Source organism: Colossoma macropomum, unplaced genomic scaffold, assembly GCF_904425465.1.
Source record: "Colossoma macropomum unplaced genomic scaffold, Colossoma_macropomum, whole genome shotgun sequence".
Lineage (NCBI taxonomy): Eukaryota > Metazoa > Chordata > Actinopteri > Characiformes > Serrasalmidae > Colossoma > Colossoma macropomum.
The window spans coordinates 35,794,367-35,820,673 of NW_023494793.1; the positions used below are offsets into that span (position 1 = coordinate 35,794,367).

At 38.6% G+C, this 26,307-nt stretch overlaps 1 protein-coding gene across 2 annotated transcripts in view; it reads left to right on the forward strand.

Moving 5' to 3' along the window:
* Positions 1–7,260: 7,260 nt before the first annotated feature.
* The window catches only part of phf19 (PHD finger protein 19), a 30,478-nt gene continuing 11,431 nt past the window's right edge, over positions 7,261–26,307 (forward strand). Inside the window, exons 1-12 of one of the 2 annotated variants that reach the window (XM_036579386.1) lie at positions 7,261–7,470; positions 8,862–9,065; positions 10,569–10,650; positions 10,958–11,053; positions 13,209–13,303; positions 13,744–13,892; positions 16,103–16,198; positions 17,787–17,855; positions 20,105–20,225; positions 20,651–20,718; positions 21,895–22,044; positions 25,125–25,191. In XM_036579386.1, coding sequence (XP_036435279.1) covers positions 8,886–9,065; positions 10,569–10,650; positions 10,958–11,053; positions 13,209–13,303; positions 13,744–13,892; positions 16,103–16,198; positions 17,787–17,855; positions 20,105–20,225; positions 20,651–20,718; positions 21,895–22,044; positions 25,125–25,191 — 1,173 coding nt within the window. In that variant the 5' untranslated portion in view covers positions 7,261–7,470; positions 8,862–8,885. Of the gene's footprint in view, positions 7,471–8,861; positions 9,066–10,568; positions 10,651–10,957; positions 11,054–13,208; positions 13,304–13,743; positions 13,893–15,875; positions 15,895–16,102; positions 16,199–17,786; positions 17,856–20,104; positions 20,226–20,650; positions 20,719–21,894; positions 22,045–25,124; positions 25,192–26,307 lie in introns of those variants that run through there. The other variant, XM_036579387.1, reaches the window with a different exon arrangement.

Consider the following 26,307-nt stretch of genomic DNA (forward strand, 5'->3'; position numbering starts at 1 on the left):
GACTACTCAAAATAAAGTGTCACCAAAATCTGTCTGTAAGAATTCCTTAATGCTGTTTAGAAGCCCACGGCAACAGACAGCAGGATTATAGCAGAGATCTTGCTGATTTCCTCCTCCAGACTTAAAGGGGAATTCCACCATTTTTTTTTACATTTCTGCATAATTTCTTCGTTCAGATCTAAACTTGGTCACATAGAGTGGTTTGAGGCGAAATACCTCATTCTAGAGAACCCGACTCAGAATTGTTTTTTTAGTGGTGGTGAGCCAGACATCTGAAGAGTTTAATGTATCTAATAGCCCCCTCACAGACAGATATTTCATTTAACAGTTATGAATACACTGCCTGGTTCCTGAGACATTGTTTTACAAAGTTTTTGAGGGAAAGTTTTGACCTAAAACACACTTTTAAAAATACATTCTTGGCACAGAGGTACATGCAGTGTTCTAAGAAAAAAGAAGAGAAAGAAATCTCAGTACATTTCTCTACAATTAACCATTTTAAAACATCTAAATGATTTAATTATGCAAAATCAGTTAAACCTGAAAAATCAGTGGAGATTCTCTTTAAACCACGGATGCCTTAACAACTGTACCACTACGCTCTTCCAAGGTTCCCCTGATATTACTTTTACCTCAGTAATTTATTTGTGATAAATAGGAGCTACACTGAGACAGAGTGAATACTCTGCTCTAATGGCAGATCATTTGGAAGGGGAATTCCACCAATTTTGTAAAATTTCTGTATAATTTAATCATTAAAGTGTAAAAAAGTCATTCAGTGGTTTAAAATGCTCCATTCTAGAGAGAATTGAATTGTTCACAGTTGGAACCACATGTCTGAAGAGTGTACTGCCTTTTAAAAGCTCCCTCACAGACAGTAATTACATGAAATGGTCATAAATATGATGCCTGATGCTTGAGACATTGTTTAACAGTAGTTCTGAGATAAGGCTTTGGCCTAAAATGTATTTTTATTATTCCTGGAGGAGAGATTTAAGGCAAATTGTTCCCAAAGAAAACTTATTTTTTCTGATTTACGACTATTTTACCATTAAAATTCCCTTAAACTCCAGTTTGGTCTTTGGCGGTTTATTTCATGCTAATTCAGTCTTGTAAAGATGGTTCTTCAAGGGTTCTTTAGTAAAGGCAATCATTCTTTTTAGAGTTCTATATTGAACCTTTTGCATGCTTAAATATTTTTTTGCATCGTGAAATGTTTCTTCAGACTGACGGAGAATGTGTTGTATATAGTTCTATACAGAGCCTTTTTGAAAATGGTTCTATTGTTACTTGCTTGACATTGTAATAGAAGAACCCTTTTTGGGTTTCAAAAAGGTTCTAAATAGAATCATATGCAACACATTCTCCATCAATCTTGCAAAGTAACCATGCAAAGAAACTTTTAAGCATGCAAATGGGCCTATATAGATCTAATGGTTCTAAATAGAGCCATTGCCTTTACTAAAGAACCCTTGAAGGACCATCTTTTTTAAGTAGGTATACTTCACTGATGTCTGCTTTTTCCCCCTTTACTTACTGCGCTGGTATCAGTGTTGGGATACTACCCATGATGTGACTGCATGCTTAAAAATATGTGCCAGAGAGGGTTTTTTGGAATGATGTCATGGAGGAACTACTGTTGGTTCCCTAAAAAACCTTTGCGTAAAGAACCATTGGCATAAATAAGACGTGATTCTGAAGAACCATTTTAACGTTTTGCATAACGTAAAGCTTCAGTAACAATGTATTTTTTTTTTCTAGAACCAAACCGGGAACCATTCAGAAACCTTTTTATTTCTATTTTTAAGAATGGTGAAACTGATTGGAAAGAAATTCCCATCCCTGTCAAGTGTACTGACCATGCTGTTGATGTGAGGATCTAGGGTCACTCTGGGTGATTCTCAGGTTTCTCACCCATCCCTTCTTTCCTTTTCTACCTCAGGCTAGCATTTACAGGGTTGCAAAACAAGGGCTGATGAAATATGTGAGTTGATTTGTGCTAAAATAACTGAAAGCAATTCTTCTCTGTGGTTTAACGCAATGAAATGATGCGAAATGTGACTGAAAGTGTGTTTTTGTAATAAATCTCAGCGGACGTAACGGCTCGAAGGTGTGGTGATTTACACAGAGTTTAAATTAATCAAATTAAACTGAACAGCGAACCTGGTTTTGAGAGCTCTTTCAAAAATAGTCTGACCAGCTCTGCATCATTTCCAGAAGAATGTAAGGAAAAATAAAGGCTGTATTATTTCACATGTAGTGGTTTATCTGTTTTATTTTGGACACTGAGGCTCACTTTAACTGACATGTAAATACTGTGGTTCTGTTTTAACAGTTCGATTTTGAAGTGTTGTTGCTTCTTTATTCTGTGTAATATTAAATGTATTCATTCTTCAAATCGATTCCAGTTATTTTATGATTTATCTTTTTTTAAACAATGTTTTACAAGTACTAATGGGAATCATATTAGATCTAATATCATAAATTAGTATTTCACCACATGCTGATGGTTTGCCTTGTTCAATGAAACAGATAATGACATTTAATAAGCAGCATTATCAAGCGTATTAATCAGGAGCTTTCACCCCTTTGCCGCAGTGACAGCCTCTACTCTTCTTTGAGGCTTTACATGAAATGTAGGAACACTGCTGTGAGAATTTCATTGTATTCAGCCACAAAAGTGCAAGAGGTATTGAAAGGAGCTTCATTGCTCTAGAGAACACAGTTCCACAGCCCAATACTGGGGGCTTTATAGCCCTCTATAGTCAACACTTGGCGTTGGACATGGTGACCTCAGGCTGTGCAGCTGTTCCAGAGAGTACCATTCAGTTCCATTCAGTTCACTAATTATAGGGGATGACTAGATCCTGCTGCTGGGATCTCAGAAATGGGAGTAATAATTTGGAGATCTGGAATATGAATCATTCCACTGAATTAGTAGAATAGAGCTAGGGGCTTTGGGACTTTTAACTGACTTGGACTTTAGACTATATCTTTTTGCTTTGAGTAACCCTAAACCTTAATTATATTATTATTAAAACAAATGGTTGAACATCCCATTTTGTCACTACTGAGATAATCGCATCACTACTGACACCAAATTTTTTGACAGGAACTGTTTCGGTAATGACAATTTTAGCTAAGTTTGAGCATAATTAAAAAAGCTAGCCAGTTCATGACTAGCAAACACAGCTTTGAACAGTCGTACACAAATAAAATCATCATTTTTTCAGAAAATATTTGTTTGAGTAGTGATAATTCTTAACGTTACACACTGATTTTCAGACATTGGGACACATTTGCTTCAAAACAATGGTATCTAACTGCTCAGTATGTGGCCATGGGTGTGGCTAAAATAAGGCGCCACCCATAGACTAAAACTGTGTTTCGGTATGGACATGAAAACAAAGGCAGCATTTTTTGAATAAAGTTTTTAACTTAAAACATTCTGATCATGATAAATCTAAATCTTTCAACTTCACTTTATAAGAAATCACAAAGAATTTACAACATTCAAAAAATGCAAAAAAACTATTTTCCCAAGTTGGAATGGCTTAGGGTTTGGGACAGACACCTCCCAATATTGACATAGTAATATGCTAAATATATGCAAAATGATTGCAAATATTTAGCATATTACCATGTCAATATACCCTGAGTTTAAATAGATTATAACACAATCCTTGTAAATATCTATAGTGTAAGCACTCCATTGTTTATTTTTTGCTGCAGTTTGAAGTAATATGGTAGAACAGTGCTTATGTAGAGTTATTTAGGAGAAAGTGAGGTCAATGCTGACACACTGCTTCAGACATAGTGGCCACAATGAGTAAATAAACATCCTTGTAACCTAGAGCTGCTCTTTGTCATGTCTGCTTTGGCATGTTGCCTAGTCTCGCTGAGTACATAAGAATATTACTATAAAATGACTGAAATGGGCTTGCCCACTGTGGCCAGATAGAAAGGGCAGCTTGATCTGCCCTCATCCTCAGCAATGTCACCCAAATGTCACACTGCTGAGACAAAAAGATTGAGGTCTACAGCTCATTAAAGGGACACTCCAGCCAAATTAAAAAAGTAACCAGTGGTGCATCTGCCTACTCACCCCTTATAGCAGCGCCACAGTACTGAGATTTCTTGGTTTAAATATTGGGACACCCCCCTATCTGATGACATATCTTTTTAAAAGGTGGATGTAATTTCTGAAAGAGTACTGTAAGAGAATACTTGCTTCAAGCTTTTTGACTAGCTGACTGAATTATTTCTTTAACAAAGAAAAAGTTTGACGACCAACTGAGGTCAGTGCTTATATCACTGGTGCAGGCTAGCACTACAGATTATTTATTAGCCTCTAGATCAGCGGCTAGCATGCAGTATTTCTGAGTATATGTTTAGATTCCCCAGTGATTGTGTGATGTACTTGCATATAGAACAATGATGGACATTTGACATACGACATTGTGAAAATGATACAAAACCATGAATTCTGTCAAACAGATGAGGATAAAAGGTGCAATGCAGCATAACAGGATACTTCGTAGCATAACACATAAGATAAATTTACCTGTTTCAAATGTGTACATCATTTCCATGTGAACGAAGTATATTATGCCAACATAGTTTTGTCTTTTGGATTTACTCATGTTCTGACTGGCCACTTCATTAAGTACACCTCCTTGTTTCTACAATCATTGTCCATTTTATCAGCTCCACTGACCATACTGGTGCACTTTGTAGTTCTACAATTACAGACTGTAGTCCATCTGTTTCTCTGCATACTTTTTTAGCCCCCTTTTACCCTGTTCTTCAGTGGTCAGGACCCCCATGGACCCTCACAGAGCAGGTACTATTTGGGTGGTGGATCATTCTCAGCACTGCAGTAACACTGACTTGGTGGTGGTGCGTTAGTGTGTGTTGCGCTGGTATGAGTGGATCAGACACAGCAGTGCTGCTGGAGTTTTTAAACACCTCAGTGTCACTGCTGGACTGAGAATAGTCCACCAACCAAAAATATCCAGCCAACAGCGTCCTGTGACCACTGATGAAGGACTAGAGAATGACCAACACAAACTGTGCAGCAGCAGATGAGCTATCGTCTCTGACTTTACATCTACAAGGTGGACCGACAAGTTGTATCTAAGAGAGTGGACAGTGAGTGGACACAGTGTTTAAAAGCTTTAGCAACACTGCTGTGTCTGATACACTCTTACCAGCACAACACACACTAACACACCCCTGCTGTGTAATTGTCACTGCAGTGCAGAGAATGATCCACCACCCAAATAATACCTGCTTTGTGGTGCTCCTGTGGGGGTCCTGGCCACCTTGCACTGTTGCCTTTGGCTTGTTCACAGGGGTTCAGACCCAGACTTTCTGTAAAGCTGCTTTGTTGAAATTTGACTGACCGTTGAAGGACATGGTGAAAGGGGGTTAATAAAGTAAGCAGAGAAACAGATGGACTACAGTCTGTAATTGTAGAACTACAAAGAGCACGTATAAGCTAAATGGAGCTGATAAAATGGACAATAAACATAGAAACAAGGTAAGCATACATAATGAAGTGGCCAGTCAGTGTATAATATATGCATGTGTAAATTCTGTTACTCATTTAAATCAAGTAAATTCAGTCTCACTGGCTCATAAGTATCAATACCTCGGAATCCTAATCTCAGATCTCAGAACAGGCCTCATTGGCTCATGTAATTCTCTTCAGCATTATGTAAAAGGAATCATCTGATCCCAGATCAGCATTCGGCCTTCGCCTTTGATAAATATCAGCCATTGTGAAGACAGTCCATTCAATCTGGCACTGCAGTGATGCAGAAACAATGTAGTTATTATTTTTTCTGATTTATGTAACTCTCTCATAAACTCAGTGTATCAAGGATTAAATGACCCAGATCACGGCAAAGTGAATTTTCCTCACTTTCTTTGAACTGAGAGTTGTAGTATGTAAACACTGTTAAACTTCCCCGCCCCCCAGTCCATACAGGCCACATATGGAAATTACACTGCACAACAGCCCCAAGAATCCTTTTTAAATGAATTTAATTGAAATGAATATCATGACAGCCAACAAATTCACATTTTCCCCACCCACTGATGCACAGTGATGTAATCAAAAATCAGATGTTTTAAAGGCAGGCAAAGGTCATTACAATGAGATGGAAGATTACAGGAAAACAATGATTTTGTCTTTTGAATAGTATTACACATGAAATGAACATAACATCTGATAATATGACATGAACTAACAAGGTAAAAACTTGGTTGACTTTAAAGGCACAGTAACAGTCTTAACAATTCTAAGGAATAATAATAATAAGAGGTTGGAAAATGGCCATGTAATAAATGAGTATGTTTTTGTACAGAAACTCACACAAGTGTTATAATTGGAGCTCAGGGAAAAAATAAAATATGAAAAAATAAAGGATAGGGACCCTTTAAAAGATTGAGTTTGTTTTATTTATCAAATACTTATATACTTACCTTATTTATGAAATTAATTTATTGCAGTCTAGTTTTAGTTGTTAGATTTTCCAATACTAGCCCACTTTTATTTATAAATGTGTCTTATAGCAGTCTAGTGTATTTTTTTAATTTTCTCTATACCAGCCCACATTTATTTATTAAAATCTCTTACAGCAGTCTAGTATTATTTTTGAAATGTTTCAATACTAGCCCACTTTTATTTATTAAAAGCTCTTATTGTAGTCTAGTTTTATTTCTTGAATGTTCCAATACTAGCCCACTTTTATTAATAAAAGTGTCTTACAGCAGCCCATTATTATTTTTTTTTATTTTCTCTATACTACCCCACATTTATTTCTTAAAATCTCTTACAGCAGTCTACTTTTATTTCTTAATTTTTCCTATACTAGCCCACTTTTATTTATTTAATTCTCTTATGGGAGTCTAGTTTTATTTCCTAAATTTTCTTATACTCGCCCACTTTTATTTTTTAAATTCTCTTGTAGTAGTCCAGTTTTATTTCTTAGATTTCCCTTCACTAGGCAACTTTTATTTCTTAAACTCATCAGTACTGAGCCTAGTTTTATTTTTACTGATGTCCAGCATGGTCAACGGGAAAGTTCACAGCAAAGCCATTATCATAACTTTTCAATCATAATAATCATCTTTAAGGCGACTTCCACAGTTCTTGCTGTGACGTTAGCTGATCTGAGGTCAGTGTTCAGCTCGTGTCCGTCAGTTCGGCTGCAGGAGGAGCTGCTCTTCCTGCCTGCTGCTGATGATGGAGCTGTGAGTTAATTACATAAGCAAAACGTAAATGATTCGCGGGAAAAGGTGAAAAAATGGCGACTTGCACAGGCACAGTTTGAGCGCTGCACGGCCAGCACACCAGCCCGGGGAGAGAAAACTAACTTTACTCTGCGAATGGAAGAGTGTGCAGCGAGTGGAGCATTTCGAGCATAACTTATTCCTCCTGAGGAGTGGAGAGAAATCAGCACGGTAACACACAAGAAGGGTTTGAATCGGAGCAGCTAGCGGGCTAACTGTAAACCCAATTCAAACTGAACGTCACTGCCTGCCTATATGAGTGTGTTATAGTAGGGGTGAGGTCGGGTTTGGCTCGTAACTGACTGCAAACTACAGTTTGTCCTTATTTTTTGTGCACTGTATCTTAACGTGTGACCCCTCAGCGTGTCTTCAGACTTTCCCTGCTAGGAAAAAAGTGGCTATTTTTGCTTTTTAAGAAGTTTAAATGTTGCTTTTCGTACGTTAGTCAGAGCTAAAGCTGCTCCTTTTGAATCGGCGAGGGGGGAAAGCGGTTAGCTCGATGTGCTAAATAAGACGTCAATGTTATAACTCACTGCAAATACGCGCTGTTTTCAACCAAACGTTGTATTTTTTGCAACGGTTTAGTGAGTAGTCCTGCCCGTGGAGTGCAAGAAAGTGGAAATTGAACTTTATTACAGTACGTAATGGTTTAAAAAGCTGTCTGCACAACCTCGTTCCTCTCAAAAACAAGCGTGAAGTAAGTTAAGTTAACGTTAACTGAACTAATGCAAGAGTATTAGCCAGCTAACCTAACCTCCGTGTGGGTTCGTATCTCCGGAGGAGGGCCATCCCAACTTACAGTATTTTCCACTAGCTTAGCATGAGCAGTGGCTCAGTTATGTTAGTTATGTCTTCGTTTCGTGCAAAGGCTGTCATCTTTTGCATGGCGCTTTAAGACACGGCCGTGTAAAGCAGGTGAAAATGAGTTCCAGCTCTGAGTTAAAGTTAGTTGACATCGTTACTGAAACGGCGCTGTGTTTCTGCTGCTTTTGGTTTCACTCAGTTCTTGGCGGATTTTGAGTCATCCAACAGTCCCTGCTCAGCAGAGGAGGTACTTTTTTCTTTCGACTCTTGCTAAGTGAATCAAAACTGCCCGAGTGGACCGTTTGTGGCATAACTGGCCGCTGAATTTAGATTTGTAGTTCATACCGCAAGATTTCCTCGTGGCCCCCCTGCTTTCTATGTAGGTCTGAAGTTAACGGACAGTGCTGTGAAGAAACAACTGATGGTTAAACAGACCTTGCAGCGCTTACACTGTCCCTCAGTAGCATGAAGCACATGGCCTATGTGTGTTTCCTCACTGAGATTTGTTAAAGCTCTTAAAATCCCAGTCTTACTACGCGCTAAAGCTTTGTTCAGTAACTACAGGGACGTCCACCTGGTTGAGCTATTCTTATAGAAGTGAGTAATAACACTTGGCCCTTTTAAAGGGTTAATTCAGATGATGCTGAGCAGGTGAATCTGGTTTACCAGACTCTGAAATGGTCCAGCTGCAATCTGTGGTTTGATGCTGGGGTCATGGATCAGTGATGAAAGCTAATGTTTGGCTCTTTCTCCTTCAGGAACTGTAGGTGTGCTTGGTAAGTATGTTGGAAGGAGCCTACCGGGACAGCTACCTGGCTGTGGGTCCGGAGGAGCTGGAAGCCAAGCGGCTGCTGCCCAAACGCGAGAAGAGCTGCAGTGACCTGGAGAGCAAGCTGACCGTGGGGCAGTACGTTCTGTGCCGCTGGTCTGACGGCCTTTATTACCTGGGGAAGATCCAGAGGGTGAGTTGGCTACCCTAAAAGTGTTGGGGCACACCTATGTTTTAGGACCTCTGTGTTACAACAGATTGTGTTGTTTAACCGCCTTAAATGCCCATGACCTGCCACCAGGTCCAGGCCACCAAGACCAGTTTGGTCTTTCCTCACAGTTACTGACTGATAAGCCTTGGCAGTATAAGAAGCCTGGGACTTCAGGGCGTTGAAAGGAAATTCCAAAAATTCTCCATAACTCAGTCATCAAGATGTAAACAATTCATTGTGGTTTGATATGACATGCTGCTAGAATTATTCACAGTGGTGGTGATAGAAGCCAAACATACCTGATGTCTGAGACATTGTGTTGTGATGCTTTGGAGATAAACTGCACAAAGGAAAGCTACATGTAGGTCGTTGCAAGGCAGAGTAATACCCAACACATTTTTTTTTCTGGTTCATCAGTGTTGTAACATTGTAATATCGTATCAGCATTGCACTTTGAAAATCAGAAGACACATATAGGTTTACAGATGGTTTTGGATAGCAAGGTAAAATGGCTGTATTTGTATCACAACCACACTACTAGCAAGGAATTTTAGACACATAAGTTTTTATACGTTTTCAGCCCTCTCTGAAAGTCTTTGTTTACATCTCCATAACTGAATTTTGCAGAAATTTTGAAAAACTTGAAGAATTTCTCCTTTAAGAAAGGAAATGGGGGCGCAGTGCCGGTGGTGCTCCTGGAGTTGTCTGATGTAGGAAAACTGATACAGTGAAAGAAAAAGCACTTTGAATTTACATGATTAAAATGTAGCAAGTATTAACACATGAATAACATGTGATACATCAACACAAGTCTTGCAGATTTAAAAAGCAATTGTGATTTGATTGATGTAATTGTGTGCAACCACTTGCCTAATTTTAATCAGGAACCATTTTTTTCAGTGTATTAACATGCTCATGATGACCTTTATTAGATAGATAAGATGTTAGATTTGGGTAAATACATTGGATTTACTTGATTCAGGGGTGCACATCATTTCCATATGAACAACATATGTTCGATGAACACAATTATTTCCAAATGTAAGTCAACTAAAAAGTTGTGTTGATGTATTTAAAATTGTTCAGGTGGTAATGAATATTAGTAGAAAATTCAGTGCATCACTTTTCTCAGTGCGTGGCTGGGCTTTGGGAACAAGGTTAGTTACCTTGGGCCCTCACTTTTCTTTGGGATCATGTATGACGCATGTGTTACTCGTGAATTATGTAAGAGGCAGAATGTTTAGCTTGTGACCTATGGATTAAGCAGTGGATGTTTTAAAGTTATGTGAAGTGCATTGACCACACGAATGGTTTTAATTTACCTCTTTGTAGTTTCAAAGCAAGAGCGAACAGTGTGCTTTGAGTTTCAAAATGTATACTTCATGAGAAATGTATTAAGCAGTAACGTACAGTAAAGCAGTAAAGTCATTGCAAAAGTATGTCGTGTTATATGTTCATGTTTTACTCACCCTTTATGTACCATAGGTGAGCTCTTCAAAGCAGAGCTGCTTTGTCACATTTGAGGACAACTCAAAGTTCTGGGTGCTGTGGAAAGACATACAGCATGGTATGCATCCTTAATTCCTCTTCTAACAGAACTGCTATGCAGTGCTGTAGTATTATGGCCTGTTTCCATGGAGCCATAATAATGCTTTGTGCATGTGGCTTATCTGTGCGTTTGATTTACCCTCATTAATCAGTGCCATATGAGCCAAATGGAGCAAATTTAACACCGTATTAATGAATGTAACCATATTGATCTTAGTGTATTGGTGCGTTATTGTTGTCTTAGGTTTATTCTGTGTGTCATGGGGTATGCATGGTATAACTGCACTGTGCTGAATAACTGTGGTGTTTTTTTGTGTGGAACTCAGCCGGCGTCCCGGGAGAAGAGCCCAAATGCTCCATGTGCTCTGAGATGACTATGGTGTCTGATAATAAAATCCTTATCTGTGGGAAATGTGGAATAGGTGAGTCACTTCACAGCACTAAAAGTGGAGATTTACATGTAGATGGGAGTAGCTTGGGAAATAAAATGTCAACTGCCAAATATCAGCAAAGCACTTTGAGCTGTGAAATATTAGAAAATGTTGTTTGTACTGTTATGAAACACCAGTGGTTTTAATTCACATAATTCAGCCTGCTAAGGGCTGTCATTAGGGATGCAGTGATGTGGAAATAATGGGCATATTTCAGTATCTGATCATTTTTTATGTACGTGTCTGCCAATACTGATAGATGAACGTTCATAAAATATAGCACTTCATCTACCAGGGTTAGCATTACAGTGAAATATAACGTTGTAAGCCTTTTTGCTCTTTTGGAGTACAAGGGCTCTAGACTAACAGCTTCCCATTGACCCAGGTATGATTAAAATGGTGCACGGCCAGTGTTTAAACCGTTTTGGGACAATTCATGGACAATAAACTTGCATGCAGAAACTGTCATAAAATCAGGTGCCAGCCATCCATGCCCACGCTAAATTTAGCAATATTTAATCCACAAACTGTTTTTAGTTCACATTTAAATGACATTCTCAATCACATTTCTACCACAAGCATAATGCAAGTTTAATTAGCCTGTAAATGGGAATTCCCATGTAATATTAGCATCAAGCTAACAGTTACGCTCATTCACGTTTTTAGCATGCTCTACCTTAAACATGGAAAGTTAAAGCCTGAAACAGACAAGTAACGTTTTCTTACTTTGTTGGGTTTTTACCGTCTCTGGAGTCCTTTTCAATAATGTAGTACAGACAAGTACAGTGTACAGTGATGTCATAGCGCCTAAACGTTTAACCCCTTCAGACCCAAATTATGTTCCAGGGCACAGCGATGATCTATCAGTATATAATAATTTTAAGAGTAACTGCAAGACAGCTTGAACGCAATCTTTACAGAGATTGTTTTGCATTTCGCTGCTGTCAGAACAAAACCATGTATCTCCATAGTGGTAACTTTACAGGAGAAGGAAAAAACCTACTTTGCTTTTATTGTAAGTCAGTGGAACCAGAGTTTTTTCCATGTAATTTTGGGTCATTTCTTTTGGTCTGTTTGTCATAAAATTTACGCACAATGTAAAAGACAACGCAAACACACACACACACACACACACATCATCTAAACCGCTTATCCTTCTGGGTCGCGGTTGGGTGCTGGAGCCTATCCCAGCTGTCCATCGCAGGGCGTAAAGGACAACGGGTATTTTTAAATTATGTCAATAACTGAAAAACGACAAAAAAGGAGATACAAGGTTTTGTTCCGACAGCAGCGATTTAAAGAATGCAGTTCATTACAAGGAATAAAGTGATGTTATGTTAACATGATATGTTAACATCACGTATTTAGTTCGAGGGCTTTTGAAAAACACTCATAGAAATGGTGAACACGTAAATGTGTTAAGGAACCATAAATGTGTTTGTATGCATGTGCGTGTGTGTGTGTGTGTGTGTGTGTGTGTGTGTGTGTGTGTGTGTGTGTGTGTAATTTAAATGACTGATCTTTCTTACAGTAAGAAGCAGAGGCTGATAGATACACCCATAGATGCATATTTTTGCCTCATCATGTTTATATATTATTTAATTGACAACCTTTAGAAGGCAGGTATGTATTCCTAGGTATATATTTTTTCCAGTAAAGTTTTTTGGGACCTTTGAAAGGTTTTGCGTGGTTTATTATTGTTCATTCAAGTCTGCAGTTATTGTCTGGCTTTTTACATAACTAGCATATTACTTGAGTACTAATATATACAATATTGATAGCTCTGTATGCCACTTTGTAGTTTCAAACATGTAGGAAAACCACCACTGTAGTATTTCAGTTTTTTTTGCTGTGAGTTCCAAACTGAGGCACAACTGTAGAATATCAGTCTGGTTGAGAATCCATACTGTCTGCAGAGCCAGCAGGAGTATTTTGAGCCTCTCTGAAGCGGTGGAGGCTAAGGCTGCTCGGCATGTAATGACTCATGGGGGGACCTGCAGCTGGCTCTCTTTCTGCACTCAGAGGGATTAGTTCACACTGCGGCTCCACTCTTCATATATTTACAGCTCTGATTGCCTTCAAGACGAGCCGCTTCTCAAACGCTTGTCCTCTCTGTTGTTTTTTCCGCTTCATCCATTTCCGTTAGGCTACCATCAGCTGTGCCACGTGCCACAGGTGGAGAGTTCGGCTGACCTCTCGCCGTGGTTCTGCAGGAAGTGCATTTTCGCCTTAGCTGTGAGAGTAAGTGTGCCTTTATGTCTTACTTTTCTCTGTTCTCATTTTCTTTTCTTTTCTCAATTATAGTTTTTATTGCTTAAAATAACAAGCATACATAAAGTGCAAAAAATATAGCCAGGAATTGGAAAGCAAAGCAAAATATAACAAGACAAAACTCAGAAAACAAAGAAAATAGCAACACTATATAACTAGGTTTTACTGGTCTGGTGCAAACCACAGCTGTAAACCTTTTCTGAACTACCTGCTCCCATTTCGTTCTTTTCCATTTGACTTAGCCAGGCCTCGTAACAAGCACATAACCTTGCAATGACGGCATTGAGATACTGACTCTAGCTGGCGGAGTACAATTTCTCATAATGTAACTCTTTGGCAGGTGGACCAAATGAGGCCGGAGAGGCTCAGAGCCTCCAGCTTGCTGACGTGTGTGTTTCTCTCTCTTACAGAAAGGGGGCGCTCTGAAGAAGGGTCCCATAGCCAAAGCTCTACAGGCCATGAAGCAAGTCCTCACTTACAGCACAGAGGAGCTGGAGTGGGACTCGCTGCACCGCACCAATCACCAGCAGTGCTACTGTTACTGTGGAGGACCTGGGGAGTGAGTGACCTACTCTCTCTCTCTCTCTCTCTCTCTCTCTCTCTCTCTCTCTCTCTCTCAGTCTTTATCTATGTCTGTGTTTTTCTCCATCTCTTTTTGTCTCTTTCTCCATTTTTATCTGTTTCTTTTTGTTTCTTTTCAATCCGTATCTCCTCTTTTTCCATCTTTTTCCATCTTTATCTGTCTTTTGTCCATCTTCATCCCTCTCTCTTTTTTATCTTTATCTTTCTCCTTCTTTATCTTTTCTCCATTTTTATCTCTCTTTCTCTCCCTCCATCTTTATGTATTTGTCCCTCTCTCTCTCTCTCTCTCTCTCTCTCTCTCTCTCTCTTTCTTCATCTGTACCTCTCTGTCTTTCTCTCTGGTTTGGTCTTGTTTCACTTCCTCTCTACCATTCTTGCTCTGTTTTTTTTCTTTCTTTCTCCTTCTCTTTGTCACCTCTCTTTCTTTTTTTCTCACTCTCCCTCCTTCTCTCTCTCTCTCTCTCTGTTTTTTCACTTCCTCTCTCCATCTTTTCACTTCCTCTCTTCATCTTTTTATCTCCCTCTCTCTGTCTCTCTTTTTTTCCCTCTCTCTCTTTATCTCTCTTTCATTCATTCTCTCCTTCTCGGTCTCTGGTTTAGTCTTTTTCACTTCCTCTATACCAGCTTTTCTAAGTCTCTCTTTCTTTCTCTACCTTTGTCCCTTTGTGCATTTTTTAAACTTGTTATTTCATGTCCCTCATTATATTAAGCACAATTAATCACATCAAATTGTTTATAAGACAGAATTGTTGTTTTCCCGTCATTTTCCATCAAAATGTAATGACTTTTACCTAAATGATGCAATGCCTCTAAATAGTGTAAAGCCTTTGAAATGTCTTTTGATTTTTGATTACATCATTGTGCACCAGCAGGTGGGGAAAAATAATATTAACTAGTTACCTCACGTTTCACCTCCATCTTCCGCCTCCCCACCTGTCCAGAGAAAAGGCTTATGTAGCTCAGAGATCCTCCCTGATACCTTGTTTCACTAAAAAAAATCACTGTACTTTAAAAGTCTTATAAAGTCTAAAAGTACAGTTAAAAATGTTAGATGTCTTATTTTGTATTGATAGTCATTACATTTTAAGATGAAGCCTAAATGCTGTGTGAAAGGAATTATTATGTAACATTAAACTAAACAGAAAAGTCCGCCAACTGAAAATATCATGCCAGCAGCGATAAGGGAATGCAGAACTGATAACAAAGTCAAAGACACTGAAAAGACTGTTTAAGGAAAAGAGAGAACAGTTAGTAGAGTTAGATAGAGAAAGATAGTGACAACATATATCATGCATGTATCTTAAAGTGTATATACAACCAGTCTGATTCCATGAATACATGCCATATTTGATATTGTGTGTATTGTCATGCACTGGAAAGTTAATTTTTCTTTGCTGATTTGCTGATGAATTTTTATTATAATCAGTGTGGAAACATTGCAAGTTTTAAGTAACCTAATTACATTCAGCTTGCGAACTTGATTCAGCTTTTAGATGAACTTCACTAATCAGAAGCAACCAAACTGTGACATCACAACAGACAAAAGGCCCATACCTCAGTTTATAGAAAACAAATGCAATTTATAGAAAACAGTCGCAATTTAAATTGAAATCGCAACACTAGTCAGAAAAATCGCAAATAGATATTTTGCCAAAATCGTATAAATATTCTTAACCTCTCTCTCTCTGTGTCTTTCTCTTTTTTCTTTTTCTCTTTGGTGTTTTTCCACTTACTATCTAACAATCTTTCAATCTCTCTCTTTCTGTTCTTCTTCTTCCCTATTTGCATTTCTCTCTTCCAGTCTTCTCCTCTCATCATAATACAGTATGACCCAGCTTCCAGAAATACACCCTCACCCTGCACTAATGGCCAGTTTATAAGGCTCTACCGATCTCTTTGGAGTATATGCTCTGCTTGTTTCACTAAGGGACACAAAGAGAGATCAGCGTGTTAAGCCAAGCTGACCGGCTGCACCAAACGTTAGTGGAACAGTCTGCCCCTCTGCTGCCATTTCCATTTCCCCTGCCCCGCTTTCACTTTATTAGCTTACTCTGCACTTGCCATGCTGTTTGGTTTGGTGTTGTTTGTAATTGCACAGCTCTTAATTGGTCTATTAAAAATTCTCTGTGTTCCCTGTCTGAAAAAAGATACAGTACAGTCTTTATCTTTTTATTCCATCTCCCTCAGATGGTACCTGAAAATGCTGCAGTGTTTCCGTTGTGAACAGTGGTTTCACGAGGCTTGCACACAGTGCCTGCAAGAGTCCATGATGTTTGGAGATAGGTAAGTATTAACCCAAAAAAGCTCAGCTTTTCACAACTATTGCATAAAAAAACCCAAACCTTTTCGTTAGTTCAGTCCGTTTTGTACCCAATTTAGTAAAGAGTTCCCCAACAAACAGCTGAATTGCGGTCCATCGGAAATAGCAGGTCCGCTTCCAAGTGAACTGTGGTTCAATTTGCTGCTTGTAGGGATGCATTTTTGTGATGGTCTGCACCGAAGAGGGAAATCAGCATCAGAGCAGGCTTTTTTCTTTTTCTTAGCCACGTGTGAGCGCTGTCCTGTCCTCATAATCTACCTGCTTTAACATTTTTACGGATGCTCATATCTCTCTTGAAGCGCAGACTGCCTCTATTAATGGCAGATAAGCAATAGCGAAGAATTTGATTTTGCTACATGGACCGCAGAATTTATTTTTTTAATAGGTTCAGCCAGGCACTGATGATCCGATTAAAATTGGCGCAAAATTAAACCCATAAAGAAACAGAGATTAAGTAAGGTTTCTTTTTTATTACTCTGATTGTGATACATCCAGACATTAAGCAGTTCTGTTATTATGCAGCATTATGTGTAGAATTATAAATTGTTTCACAAATACATTAGAGGATAGATATGTATTTTATACTGTGATAGGCTAATAAAAGTTAAAATTAAACATACGTCGTTTTCTCCACTGATGGAGACCAATGTAAACGTATCTCTGCCAAAGTCCTGACCAGACGGAGACCCACATGTATACTTTAATGTACTTTAGATGTTGCGGTGTGAAACCAACCAAACCAAAGGAAAAGATGCATTGTGACAAAACCCCAAATTCAGGTGTATACTTTAGCAAATTACCCGATAAAATAAACTGTGGTCCCTCTGAGCCCCTGGGGGGGTTGTAGTCGTGTTGAAGCCTTAGAAGAACAGAAGAAATGCTAAGATGTTTTTTTTTCATTCCACAAACGTAGAGCTTTTCATTAAATTTAAATCATAATAAAATATCTTGTCGTCTAGTCATTGACAAATGTGATTGAGAATTTTTGAATCCATAGGTTTGACGGTTTTTCTCAGCTTATTTTAATGAGGTACAAGTGACAAGTAATTTGTATCAAATTACAACGTGTCTTTGTTATCGGTAGTGATAACGGCAAAGGGTTAGATTAGCTTAGAGTGCTGAAATTCTCTTCTTCCTGTGAAATGCATCCTTAAGGTGTTTTACAAACACGCCGGTTAGCTTCGTTGTAAGCAGCCAGGACCCGACAGCTGGTCCAAGCTTCTATTTCACTCTTCTTTAATAACTCATAAGCCTTTGGGTATAATAAGCCTGGGATTTTAAGGGGTTAAAAAGAACTGAGGTAATGACAAACCATAATGAAATGTTCTATTGATGGCATCCTGTGAAGAGTGAATTATAACAAATGTATTCAGTGTTACAGCACACACAAAAGAAGCAGCGCGCATTAGGGGACTGTAAAAGATCATAATGGTTGTGTTGAAATAGCCATGTCTTTGCATAAAGCTCCATTCGTTTCCTTTCATTTCGCTTCCTGGTCATTTAAATTCCTCCCCGTCGATTTTCTGTCTCTTTCTGCTTTTATCTCCACAGGTTTTACTTGTTCATTTGCGCGGTGTGCAATAAGGGAGTGGAGTACATAAAACGTCTGGCTCTGCGCTGGTAAATGCCTTCGCACCTCTTTCCTTCACAAACGACTGCTCCTCGTGTCTCGTGTCAAAATTATATAGTGAAAGTGCTGGATATGATTGATGTAGACAATAGCCTCCTGGAGATGTCTCAAGCATCCAGCTATTTTTGAAAGATGAGTACACACTGTATTCCTGGAGTAATTTCCAAGCGTGAAATCATACCTTTTGGCCCAAATCATAAAAACTTCAAATTTGACTTCATGTGTAGTTAGATGAATAAGGGTCAAGCTTTGCTTTATATGGTAGGTCTTCCATTTGCTACATACATCTTGGTCATTTTAGCAGTGGTAGCGAGGCGGTTGATCTTAAGCATGCTGTGTAAGTGCAAATTTTAGTACTTATTTAATGGGTTGAGTTGGTGTTTTTTTTTGTTTAGAAACAACATGAACTAATAACTTTACCCAAGGGGTGGGCAATATGATGATGTGTATTGTTATTATGATAAACTGTGTCACATCACATTACTGTGGATATCGTAATTATACCGTAAAGCTGTTTTTTTCCCATTAAACTGAAATATTGTGCCCTGACATCAGTCTTCTTGAAATGTAGCTCTTCTTTTTAAACTGTCAAAATAAGATTTAAGCTGTCAAACATCAGTACCATGGCAATTTGCAAATCAGTCAACCACTGTTGCCGCTCCCTGATGACAACACCCACCTTGCGCTGCACTGAAAAAAATGAAATATGAGAAGTAGACTGCAAGAAGTTACTTGTAAATTAACCAGGTTGTTGGAATTTTTTACCTCATGTTAGTTAAGGCTGGCTGTATGAGAAACTGTCGCAGCAAATCACTCAAACTATCTGGAGAAAATGAGCCAATATGTATTTTTTTCCCTTTTTTAGCCTGTTTACAGTAGATACTACCACAGCTGTAATAATGCTAATTTTTGCTATCCTGTCTATGGGGTTTCAGCATTATATTAGCACCAAGCTAACGCTGGTACTAACGCTGGTAAAACGTTCTCTTTCCAAAGCTGGATTTAATATTACTTGCTTAAATATAAGATGTTTTATTATCTATATGCTTAGATAATTGTGCTCATTCCTTCCATCCCTTATTTAATTCTGGATTGTATTTGTGTTCATATGCTGAGATTATAAGAAAGATTTTTGTGAAGGTATATAAGCATTTCAGTATCTTTATTGTAATCAGTGAAATTAAGATGACAGAAACAGAGAAGTGTTACTTTATCCTTTTTACTTTTTAGCATTGGAGCCCCCACCATCTTTTCCTCCCAGATAGTTCAGTGTCCCTTCCCATTTCTGAGCATTTTTCACAGTTGAACTAGGGGTGGAGTTATCTGAAACTAGGTGGGATCCCAAATGCAAATAGGGCTTACGACAGGAACTTGAATGGGTTTCAGATGTAAATCAACTAATAGTGATACTAGCAAAGGTATCGACTCTATTTGTAGTGTGGGAATCAGTAATACCAACACCATCATTTACTTTGAGTGATTTCTTTTTTATTCCTCGGCATATGATACAAAAGAACAACACATCTACGTGCAGAGCTTCTAAACAAATACGCAGCGGTGACAGCAAAGCTGAAATAAGTACGGGCATTCGCCAGCAGCAGATGCTTGAGATTTGGTATTTGAAATTGGTATCAGCACTGAAAAGATGGTATCGGTGGATCTATAGTTTCAGACTGACAGGATATGATCAACTCTGTATCCTGTGTCAGTGGACTATGTTCCTCCAAGAGTACCTTCAGATGGTCTGAGCAGCGGATATATTGGAAATTATCAGTGTGGACCAGTTCAGTCAGATTTACACACATTTATAGTAATTTAAAAAGGATAGATGATAGTTTTCCAGCCTAAATTGCATTGTTACGGGCCATAGGGTCTTTGTTTTGCTTTCTTGCTTACATATTTGAAAGACACTCCGTTAAAGTAGTGCAGTTTGCATGGTATGGTAATGGTGTTTCTCCAGCTCTTAAAGTTCAGAATTCCTGATTTAAGCTTTATCCTGCCAGGAAGGTCTCAGTGTTTAAGTGCTCTTAATCTCTCCTCTGGAGATGCATTCTAATTTGGATTCTATACAGCATGTAACAGATTATGTAGATTTTGGCATGGGCTCTCCAGGAAATTAGGGCTTCGTAAACTTTTGCCGCTCCGTCTAACTGGTTTTAAATCACTTCTAAATTTCTGCTGACAAGCTTTTCTTTCTTCTCAAATAGTTTTTTAATTGACTGTTATCTCTCATTGGCAGGGTGGATGTGGTCCATCTTGCCCTCTATAACCTGGGAGTGCAGAGTAAGAAAAAATACTTTGAACTGGAGGAGATCCTCAGCTTCATCAGCAACAACTGGGATCATTTCCAGCTGGGCAAGGTCACACAGCCAGATAGTGCTTTCAGAAAACAAGTGCGCAGGCACAGTACCGATGTGCAAAATCTCCTTGATTGATTGTATAATTGGTAGTTGTTGATAGTTGGAACATGTTCTCAGACAGGATCTTTTAAGTGCAAATGGACGCTGGCAACCACATGTCATTTTTGTATCTCCCCAATTCCCTGCTAATGTCAAACTGCTCTGCTGTTTGCTGTGCTGTCGTGTATAGTATGACAAAAACATCAGCGCTAAATTAGCCACACTGCTGTTTGAGAGCCATAACAGCTACAACAGAAGGCTGTGTGACTCATTTGTCTTCATTCAGATGTGACAGCTCAAGACACCAAGCTAAGGAAACATTTCATATAGTTCCACTTTGCAGGGTCGATTTTTCTCTCATTCTCTTTCTGTTTTACTCTCAATAGCTCACCAACACCCCTCCTTCAGAGAGAGGCCAGCTCATCCTTGATGCTCTTAACAAGTACAAAAGCAAGTAAGACAAATTTTTTCCGCCTTTCTCTAAAGTGGTCGCCCAGCCGGGCAGTCCTAATCTCTCTGGGAACCGCTAATATGATTCAAGGCTTTAAAACCAGCTTCAAATGTCCTGATGGGGAATTGCTGAAACAGTGCCACAGCTGCTTCAGGACTAGTTTGGAGTTTATAACAAAGAGCATGGTAAATGAGCTTGCGCATGGGGGCTAAGAACTTTAAATCTTCTGTCGCAGTAGTCAAAACTGACCTGCCAGTTCCTGTAACTCCTGATCAGGGATTAAAGTATTTTAACTAGAGGTGCACCATCGGAATCATACAGAATTGGAATTGGCTGATTTTTGCTCCTAACGTGACATTCAGTCAGCCAGTTCATTTTTATTTTAGTGTTGATGTACATAATATTAGCCAACTAAGCACACAAGCACAGCATAGCTGTATCTCTGAATTTTTTGTCTGAATTTCATTTTGTGAGTTCAGACCATGCCTTCAACATGTGGTGGTAGTATGAGGGAGGACTGAGGGAGGGGGAAGAACTCTGAGAACTTGGGCTGGAGCTCTGAGCAGCTTCTGTCTGTAGCTAGAAGGCCAGAGCCCCCCTCACAGCTGTGGTAGGACTTATTCAGGACCGAGGAACAGGGAGAAGATGGGGTGGCGGAGGGAATCGCGAACACTTAGTCACGGGAACAGAAGGTGAGGATGTGAATTTATAGGGTGTTAGGTTGGAAGAAGGAGAGGTTTCAGCCATGCTCCTCCCCCCAAACTTATGTTATAACATAACTACATGTATGTCTGTTTGTGTATTAGGCCTACTTACTAGCCTCACTGTTCATTAATTTAGCTTGCAAAGTGGGAGTTTTGGTAAGGTCAAATAAACATTCTTTTTGTGGCCTATTGCTTTAAGAAGAAACGTCGGCTAATAAAAAGGCCAAAAATTAGCAAGAAATTGGAATCGTCCATAAAAATAATTGATGGTGCACCTCTAGTTTTAAGTAAGTAAGTTTTTGTATTTTTAGATGTGAAGCGCCTCATGGACCATGCTTGTATCTTACTCATTAACTCAGGCTGAAGTACTATAAGCACTCAATTAGATTTTGATGCTTCATGTTATCGAAACATTTGTGTTCACAATTTGCACTAATGAAAATGTCAAAATAGTGATAAATACGTATTTCTTTAGGTTTCTGTGTGGAAAGGAGATCAAAAAAAGGAAATGCATCTTTCGGCTGAGGACGCGAGTTCCTCCCAACCCTCCCTCCAAGCTCTTCCCAGAAAAGACCCCAAAAAGCGAGAGCAGCCGGGGCTGCAAGAAAGGAGGCGTGCGGAACGGGTGAGGAGGCTGCACTGAACCGTGCGTTTACTGATTGCACTGCATCACACAGAAGTCTGCGCATGCTTCAGTACATGGCATTGCTTTATGAAGTGTACTTGATTCAGTCATGCCACATTACCTTATATGGTTCACTTTTTATAATGTGTATGAAGTGTTCTTGCTGCAAAGATGCGATACATTTATTTAGTACATCTCATACCTTTTTTTGGGTGATAGATTATATAAACAATTATTTCTGATGTTAACAATTAACTGATGTTGTCTAAGCTCAGACAGTTTGTCTGTGGTGCTTATAAGTAGGGCTGTCACTGTTGATTATATCAGTATTTGCGTAATCTACTCATTATTTTGAGGATTAATTTATGTTTTAAAATGGCAGAAAAATAAATTATACATAGTCTTTCAAACATTTCAAAATAGGTTCCTGGAAAAAGACAAACTAGGAAGGCTTGAAATATTCTGCCAGCTACAGAAACAGAACCTACTGGACACCAATTTATTTGCATTGCTTGGTGTCCAGTAGGTTCTGTTTCTGTAGCTGGCAGAATATTTCAAGCAACGATAGAACGAGAAAACACAGTCGGACTACCAGTGAGCACATTGTTGAAAGCAGGGTTGGGATATCAGAGTCACGTTAAAAACGAATTCTCATACATATTATATATTACCTGTAAAAATTGTAGTCTGCAACCTAATCTGAAAAATTACTAGGATTATTAGTAATGTAGTCTGATTACTTTCTGTTACTTTTGAATCACTTGTCTTTTAAAGTTAAATAATTAAATAAAGGTAAGAGAAAAAAGATTTCAACATGATGACTAACTTAACACAAGGCAAACAGAAAAACTGCACTGGTTTGTGAAGCTAAATAATATGTGACTTTATTGTCTGTGCTTTATATCAGTCAGAAGTCAGACGATCAATCTGATTGACAACTTTTGAGACCCTTTGTCTACAATGATTCTGAAATTCTAAAATCTCTTTAAATAGGGCTGTGTGATAAATTTGTATTGTTATATGAACATGAGTTTATGTGATATGAGTTTCCACGATAAACACATGGTTATGAGTTGCGATTACAGGACACATAACATGATACACACAGCGCCAGAGAGACATTATTACGTTACCGGCACAAACCATTTGAAGCACACTATTTTAATAATTTCTCGCTTCTCTTATCGTTATTGTGAAATCCAGCAGCTTTATCGAACATTGCCTTTTATGTCATTATCATATAGCCCTACTTATAACTGACCATCAGTTCTGTTCTATCTATTAAAAGGCCTGCGCTGGCTCATAAGCGTTTACTCCTGTGTTCCACATTATTTTTCTTAGTTAACGTTAATTCACTTCAGTGCGTTTCAGCAAAAGTTAGACAGTTTTATGTGGCGATAAAACGAGGATATTTTTTTTGTTCTCATTCTTCTAATTTTTAATGGCAAAACTAAGATCTGCAGCATTTCCCTGGAGATATCTCAATCAGGGAGTTACTTGATGCAAAAAAAGCTGCAGATCTCAGTTCTGCCAATAAAATAAAATACTTGCTAAAATTTCTATAGATTGGCTGAATAAAAGCCATAAATAGCTGCTATGGAGAATAATTCTTCATATTTCTCTGCTGTTGTAACCCCAACCCCTTACCAACATGAAAAACTCTTCAAATCTACACAACCTATGACCTGTTTATCATTCGGGAAGGTGAATTTCGATGGAAGGCAAATGTTTGCATGTATGTGATTTGAACGTAATCTTGTCAGTAACCACTCTGTTTTTTGTAATTCTTTACTGTACTGTAACTGTACAGTTATGTAAGCCTGGTCGTAAGTATACTTATAAAGAACTCCAGCTGAAACCTGCCCAGTGCAGTAGACCAGTCACAGTCAAGGGAAGGTCTATGAGCAAGCGATTTGGTGATAAGCACCAGTTACAGTCACAGTGGAGCTTTCAGAACAAACAGCTCACACCAACACGTCGTTTTGGCCGAAAAGAAATGTTCTGCTTTAAAGCGTTGAAGTAACTGCTGGCTTTACTGTACGAGAGACCAGTAAGAGAATTTAAAATATGTATTATAATTATTTAAATTGATAAATAATCGCTGTCATTTCATTGAGAAGGTAAATTTTAAGTTTTACGTTTTTAAATCGACTGATTTCAATAAGGTAATCGTAAGAGTCCTATGAGAAAAGCTGTTCTTATAAAGGATGAGAGGAAGCTAAAAAGCTTAGCCTGTATATACTTTCCTATGTATTTTACCCATGGATAACCTCATCTCTGAAATGTAGCTGTTCATTAAGGGTGAGAAAATTACCCTTAGCTATTATGAACGTGTAACTGTTTGTATTATTGCCTGCGGTTGATTTGTGTCTAAATAATAGCACCGGTGTTTACTCAACACTCTCATAGAGCGGGTGAAATGCTACATGCGCCGAGTCTCGCAGCGCTATCGTTTTCATCTCGCTCAGGAACATCCGAAAATTGTTTTACTTATTAGCGTTGCTTTGAAGTGTTGATTGGGATTAAATTGCCAAGAGGGGAGGTAATTATGGCAGGTACCCCCTGCCAGTCGCTTTTCTCTCAGAACCAGCGAGTTAAAATGAGCTTCCCATTGCACCCAACTGTTCTCCTCCCAGCAAACAAACGCCTTACTGAAAAAAACATCTTTTTTTGCCAGATTTTAATTCAAATTTGTTTCTGGGTCTCAGCAGTTTATCTTGCCAGCCCTGCCCATCTTAGCATTGTTACAAAATACATTTGTTTGTCTAATATTTGTGTTTTGTGTAGTTGTTCAGTATTATTATTTCAGTGGGGGAATTTTAGACTTTGAGCAGGAATTCATCATAAATTCAAAGCTTTAACACTGAAAAATAGAAAAGTAGTTTATATTCAAATGAACATCTGTAATTCAAGATGTTTTTGGGGCCTTTGAGTCTGTTTAACCAATAGTAATGACATGTTGTGCATGTTTGCAGAAAGGCCTGAAAGGAGTAATTGGTGGGGAAGCTTATTTATTTGTCGTTGTGCTGAATAGTGATGATTAAGTGAAGTTGTTTTTCGCCTTTGCGTCTTTGTGGTAGCTGTGCTCCTATGGAGAAGCGGAGGAAGAAGAGGTCTAAATGGCTGCTGGAGGATGCTATTCCTAATGTAAGCTCTTCACCAGCTTGCTTTTTTTTCCCCCTAACCTTCTTACTGCAGTGCACAAGCTGAAGTGTTCTCAGCTCTACTTTTCTTGTGCTGTTCAAAATTGCCTATCTATCTTAAACTGTCATAGCACTGAAAAATGAATTGAAATCTGAACCTTTTTTTCCGCTATTTCCAAAAAGCAGTAGCTGTAAGGCCGTCTCCTCTTGTATTCTCTTCTGAAATTTTGTTCTTTTCAAATCTTTTGTATCTTTTCTCAAATCTTTTTGAATCTTGTTTATTCTTCAGTCTTCTCAAACCTTCTCTGCTCAAACCTTTTCTTCTCTTTTCAGTCCTCTCTTTTCAAATCTTCTTTTCAGAAACTCTTCTCTCCTCTAATCTTCTCGTATCATCTTTTCTGTTCTAGTATCTCCTCTTCTCTTTTTTCCTCTTGCCTTCTATTCCCTCATCTCTTCTTTGCTCTTTCTTCTTGAATCTTCTCAAAGCTTTTCAAATCTTCTCTCGTCTTCTCGAATCTTTTCAAATCTTTTCGAAACTTCTTTTTCTTTCTCTTCTTTTTTCCTCTCTTAAAATGTTCTCTTCTTAAATCTTCTCTCTTCTTGTCTTCTTTTGTCTTGTCACCTCTCCTTTCTCATGCCTCCATAAGCGTATTGACTTTTTAAGTCTCACTTGTCTCAAGTTCACTTTTAGTTTAGCTGTCTCCTCTCCCCTCTCATTCACACTTTGATGTCTCTTCGCAACATGATGGTCTTATTTCCTGGCCTTCTGATCTGCCTCATGCCACACAGACCTCGCGTGTCACTATGCTCTCTTGCTCCCCAACTCTCTCTCTGTCTGACTATTCTTAAAGGGATTACATTGCGCTTCTGAAGCATTTAACTGACAAATCCTTCAGAGAGGTCTCGTCCCCAGACATGTTTTTCTTTAACAGCAACCTTCTGACACTCCAAGCTAATAGCACAGAATGGCTAATAGCATGACGAGTGGCCTGAAAGCAAAAGCTTCAAAGAGCTCATTGGAGTTGCAGTAATAGTGCTGACACCCATAACCCATTGTAGTAAGGGCAGAGGTAATTATACCTGAGTGTCAATGAGTCAGAGCAGGATAATGGACATTGTG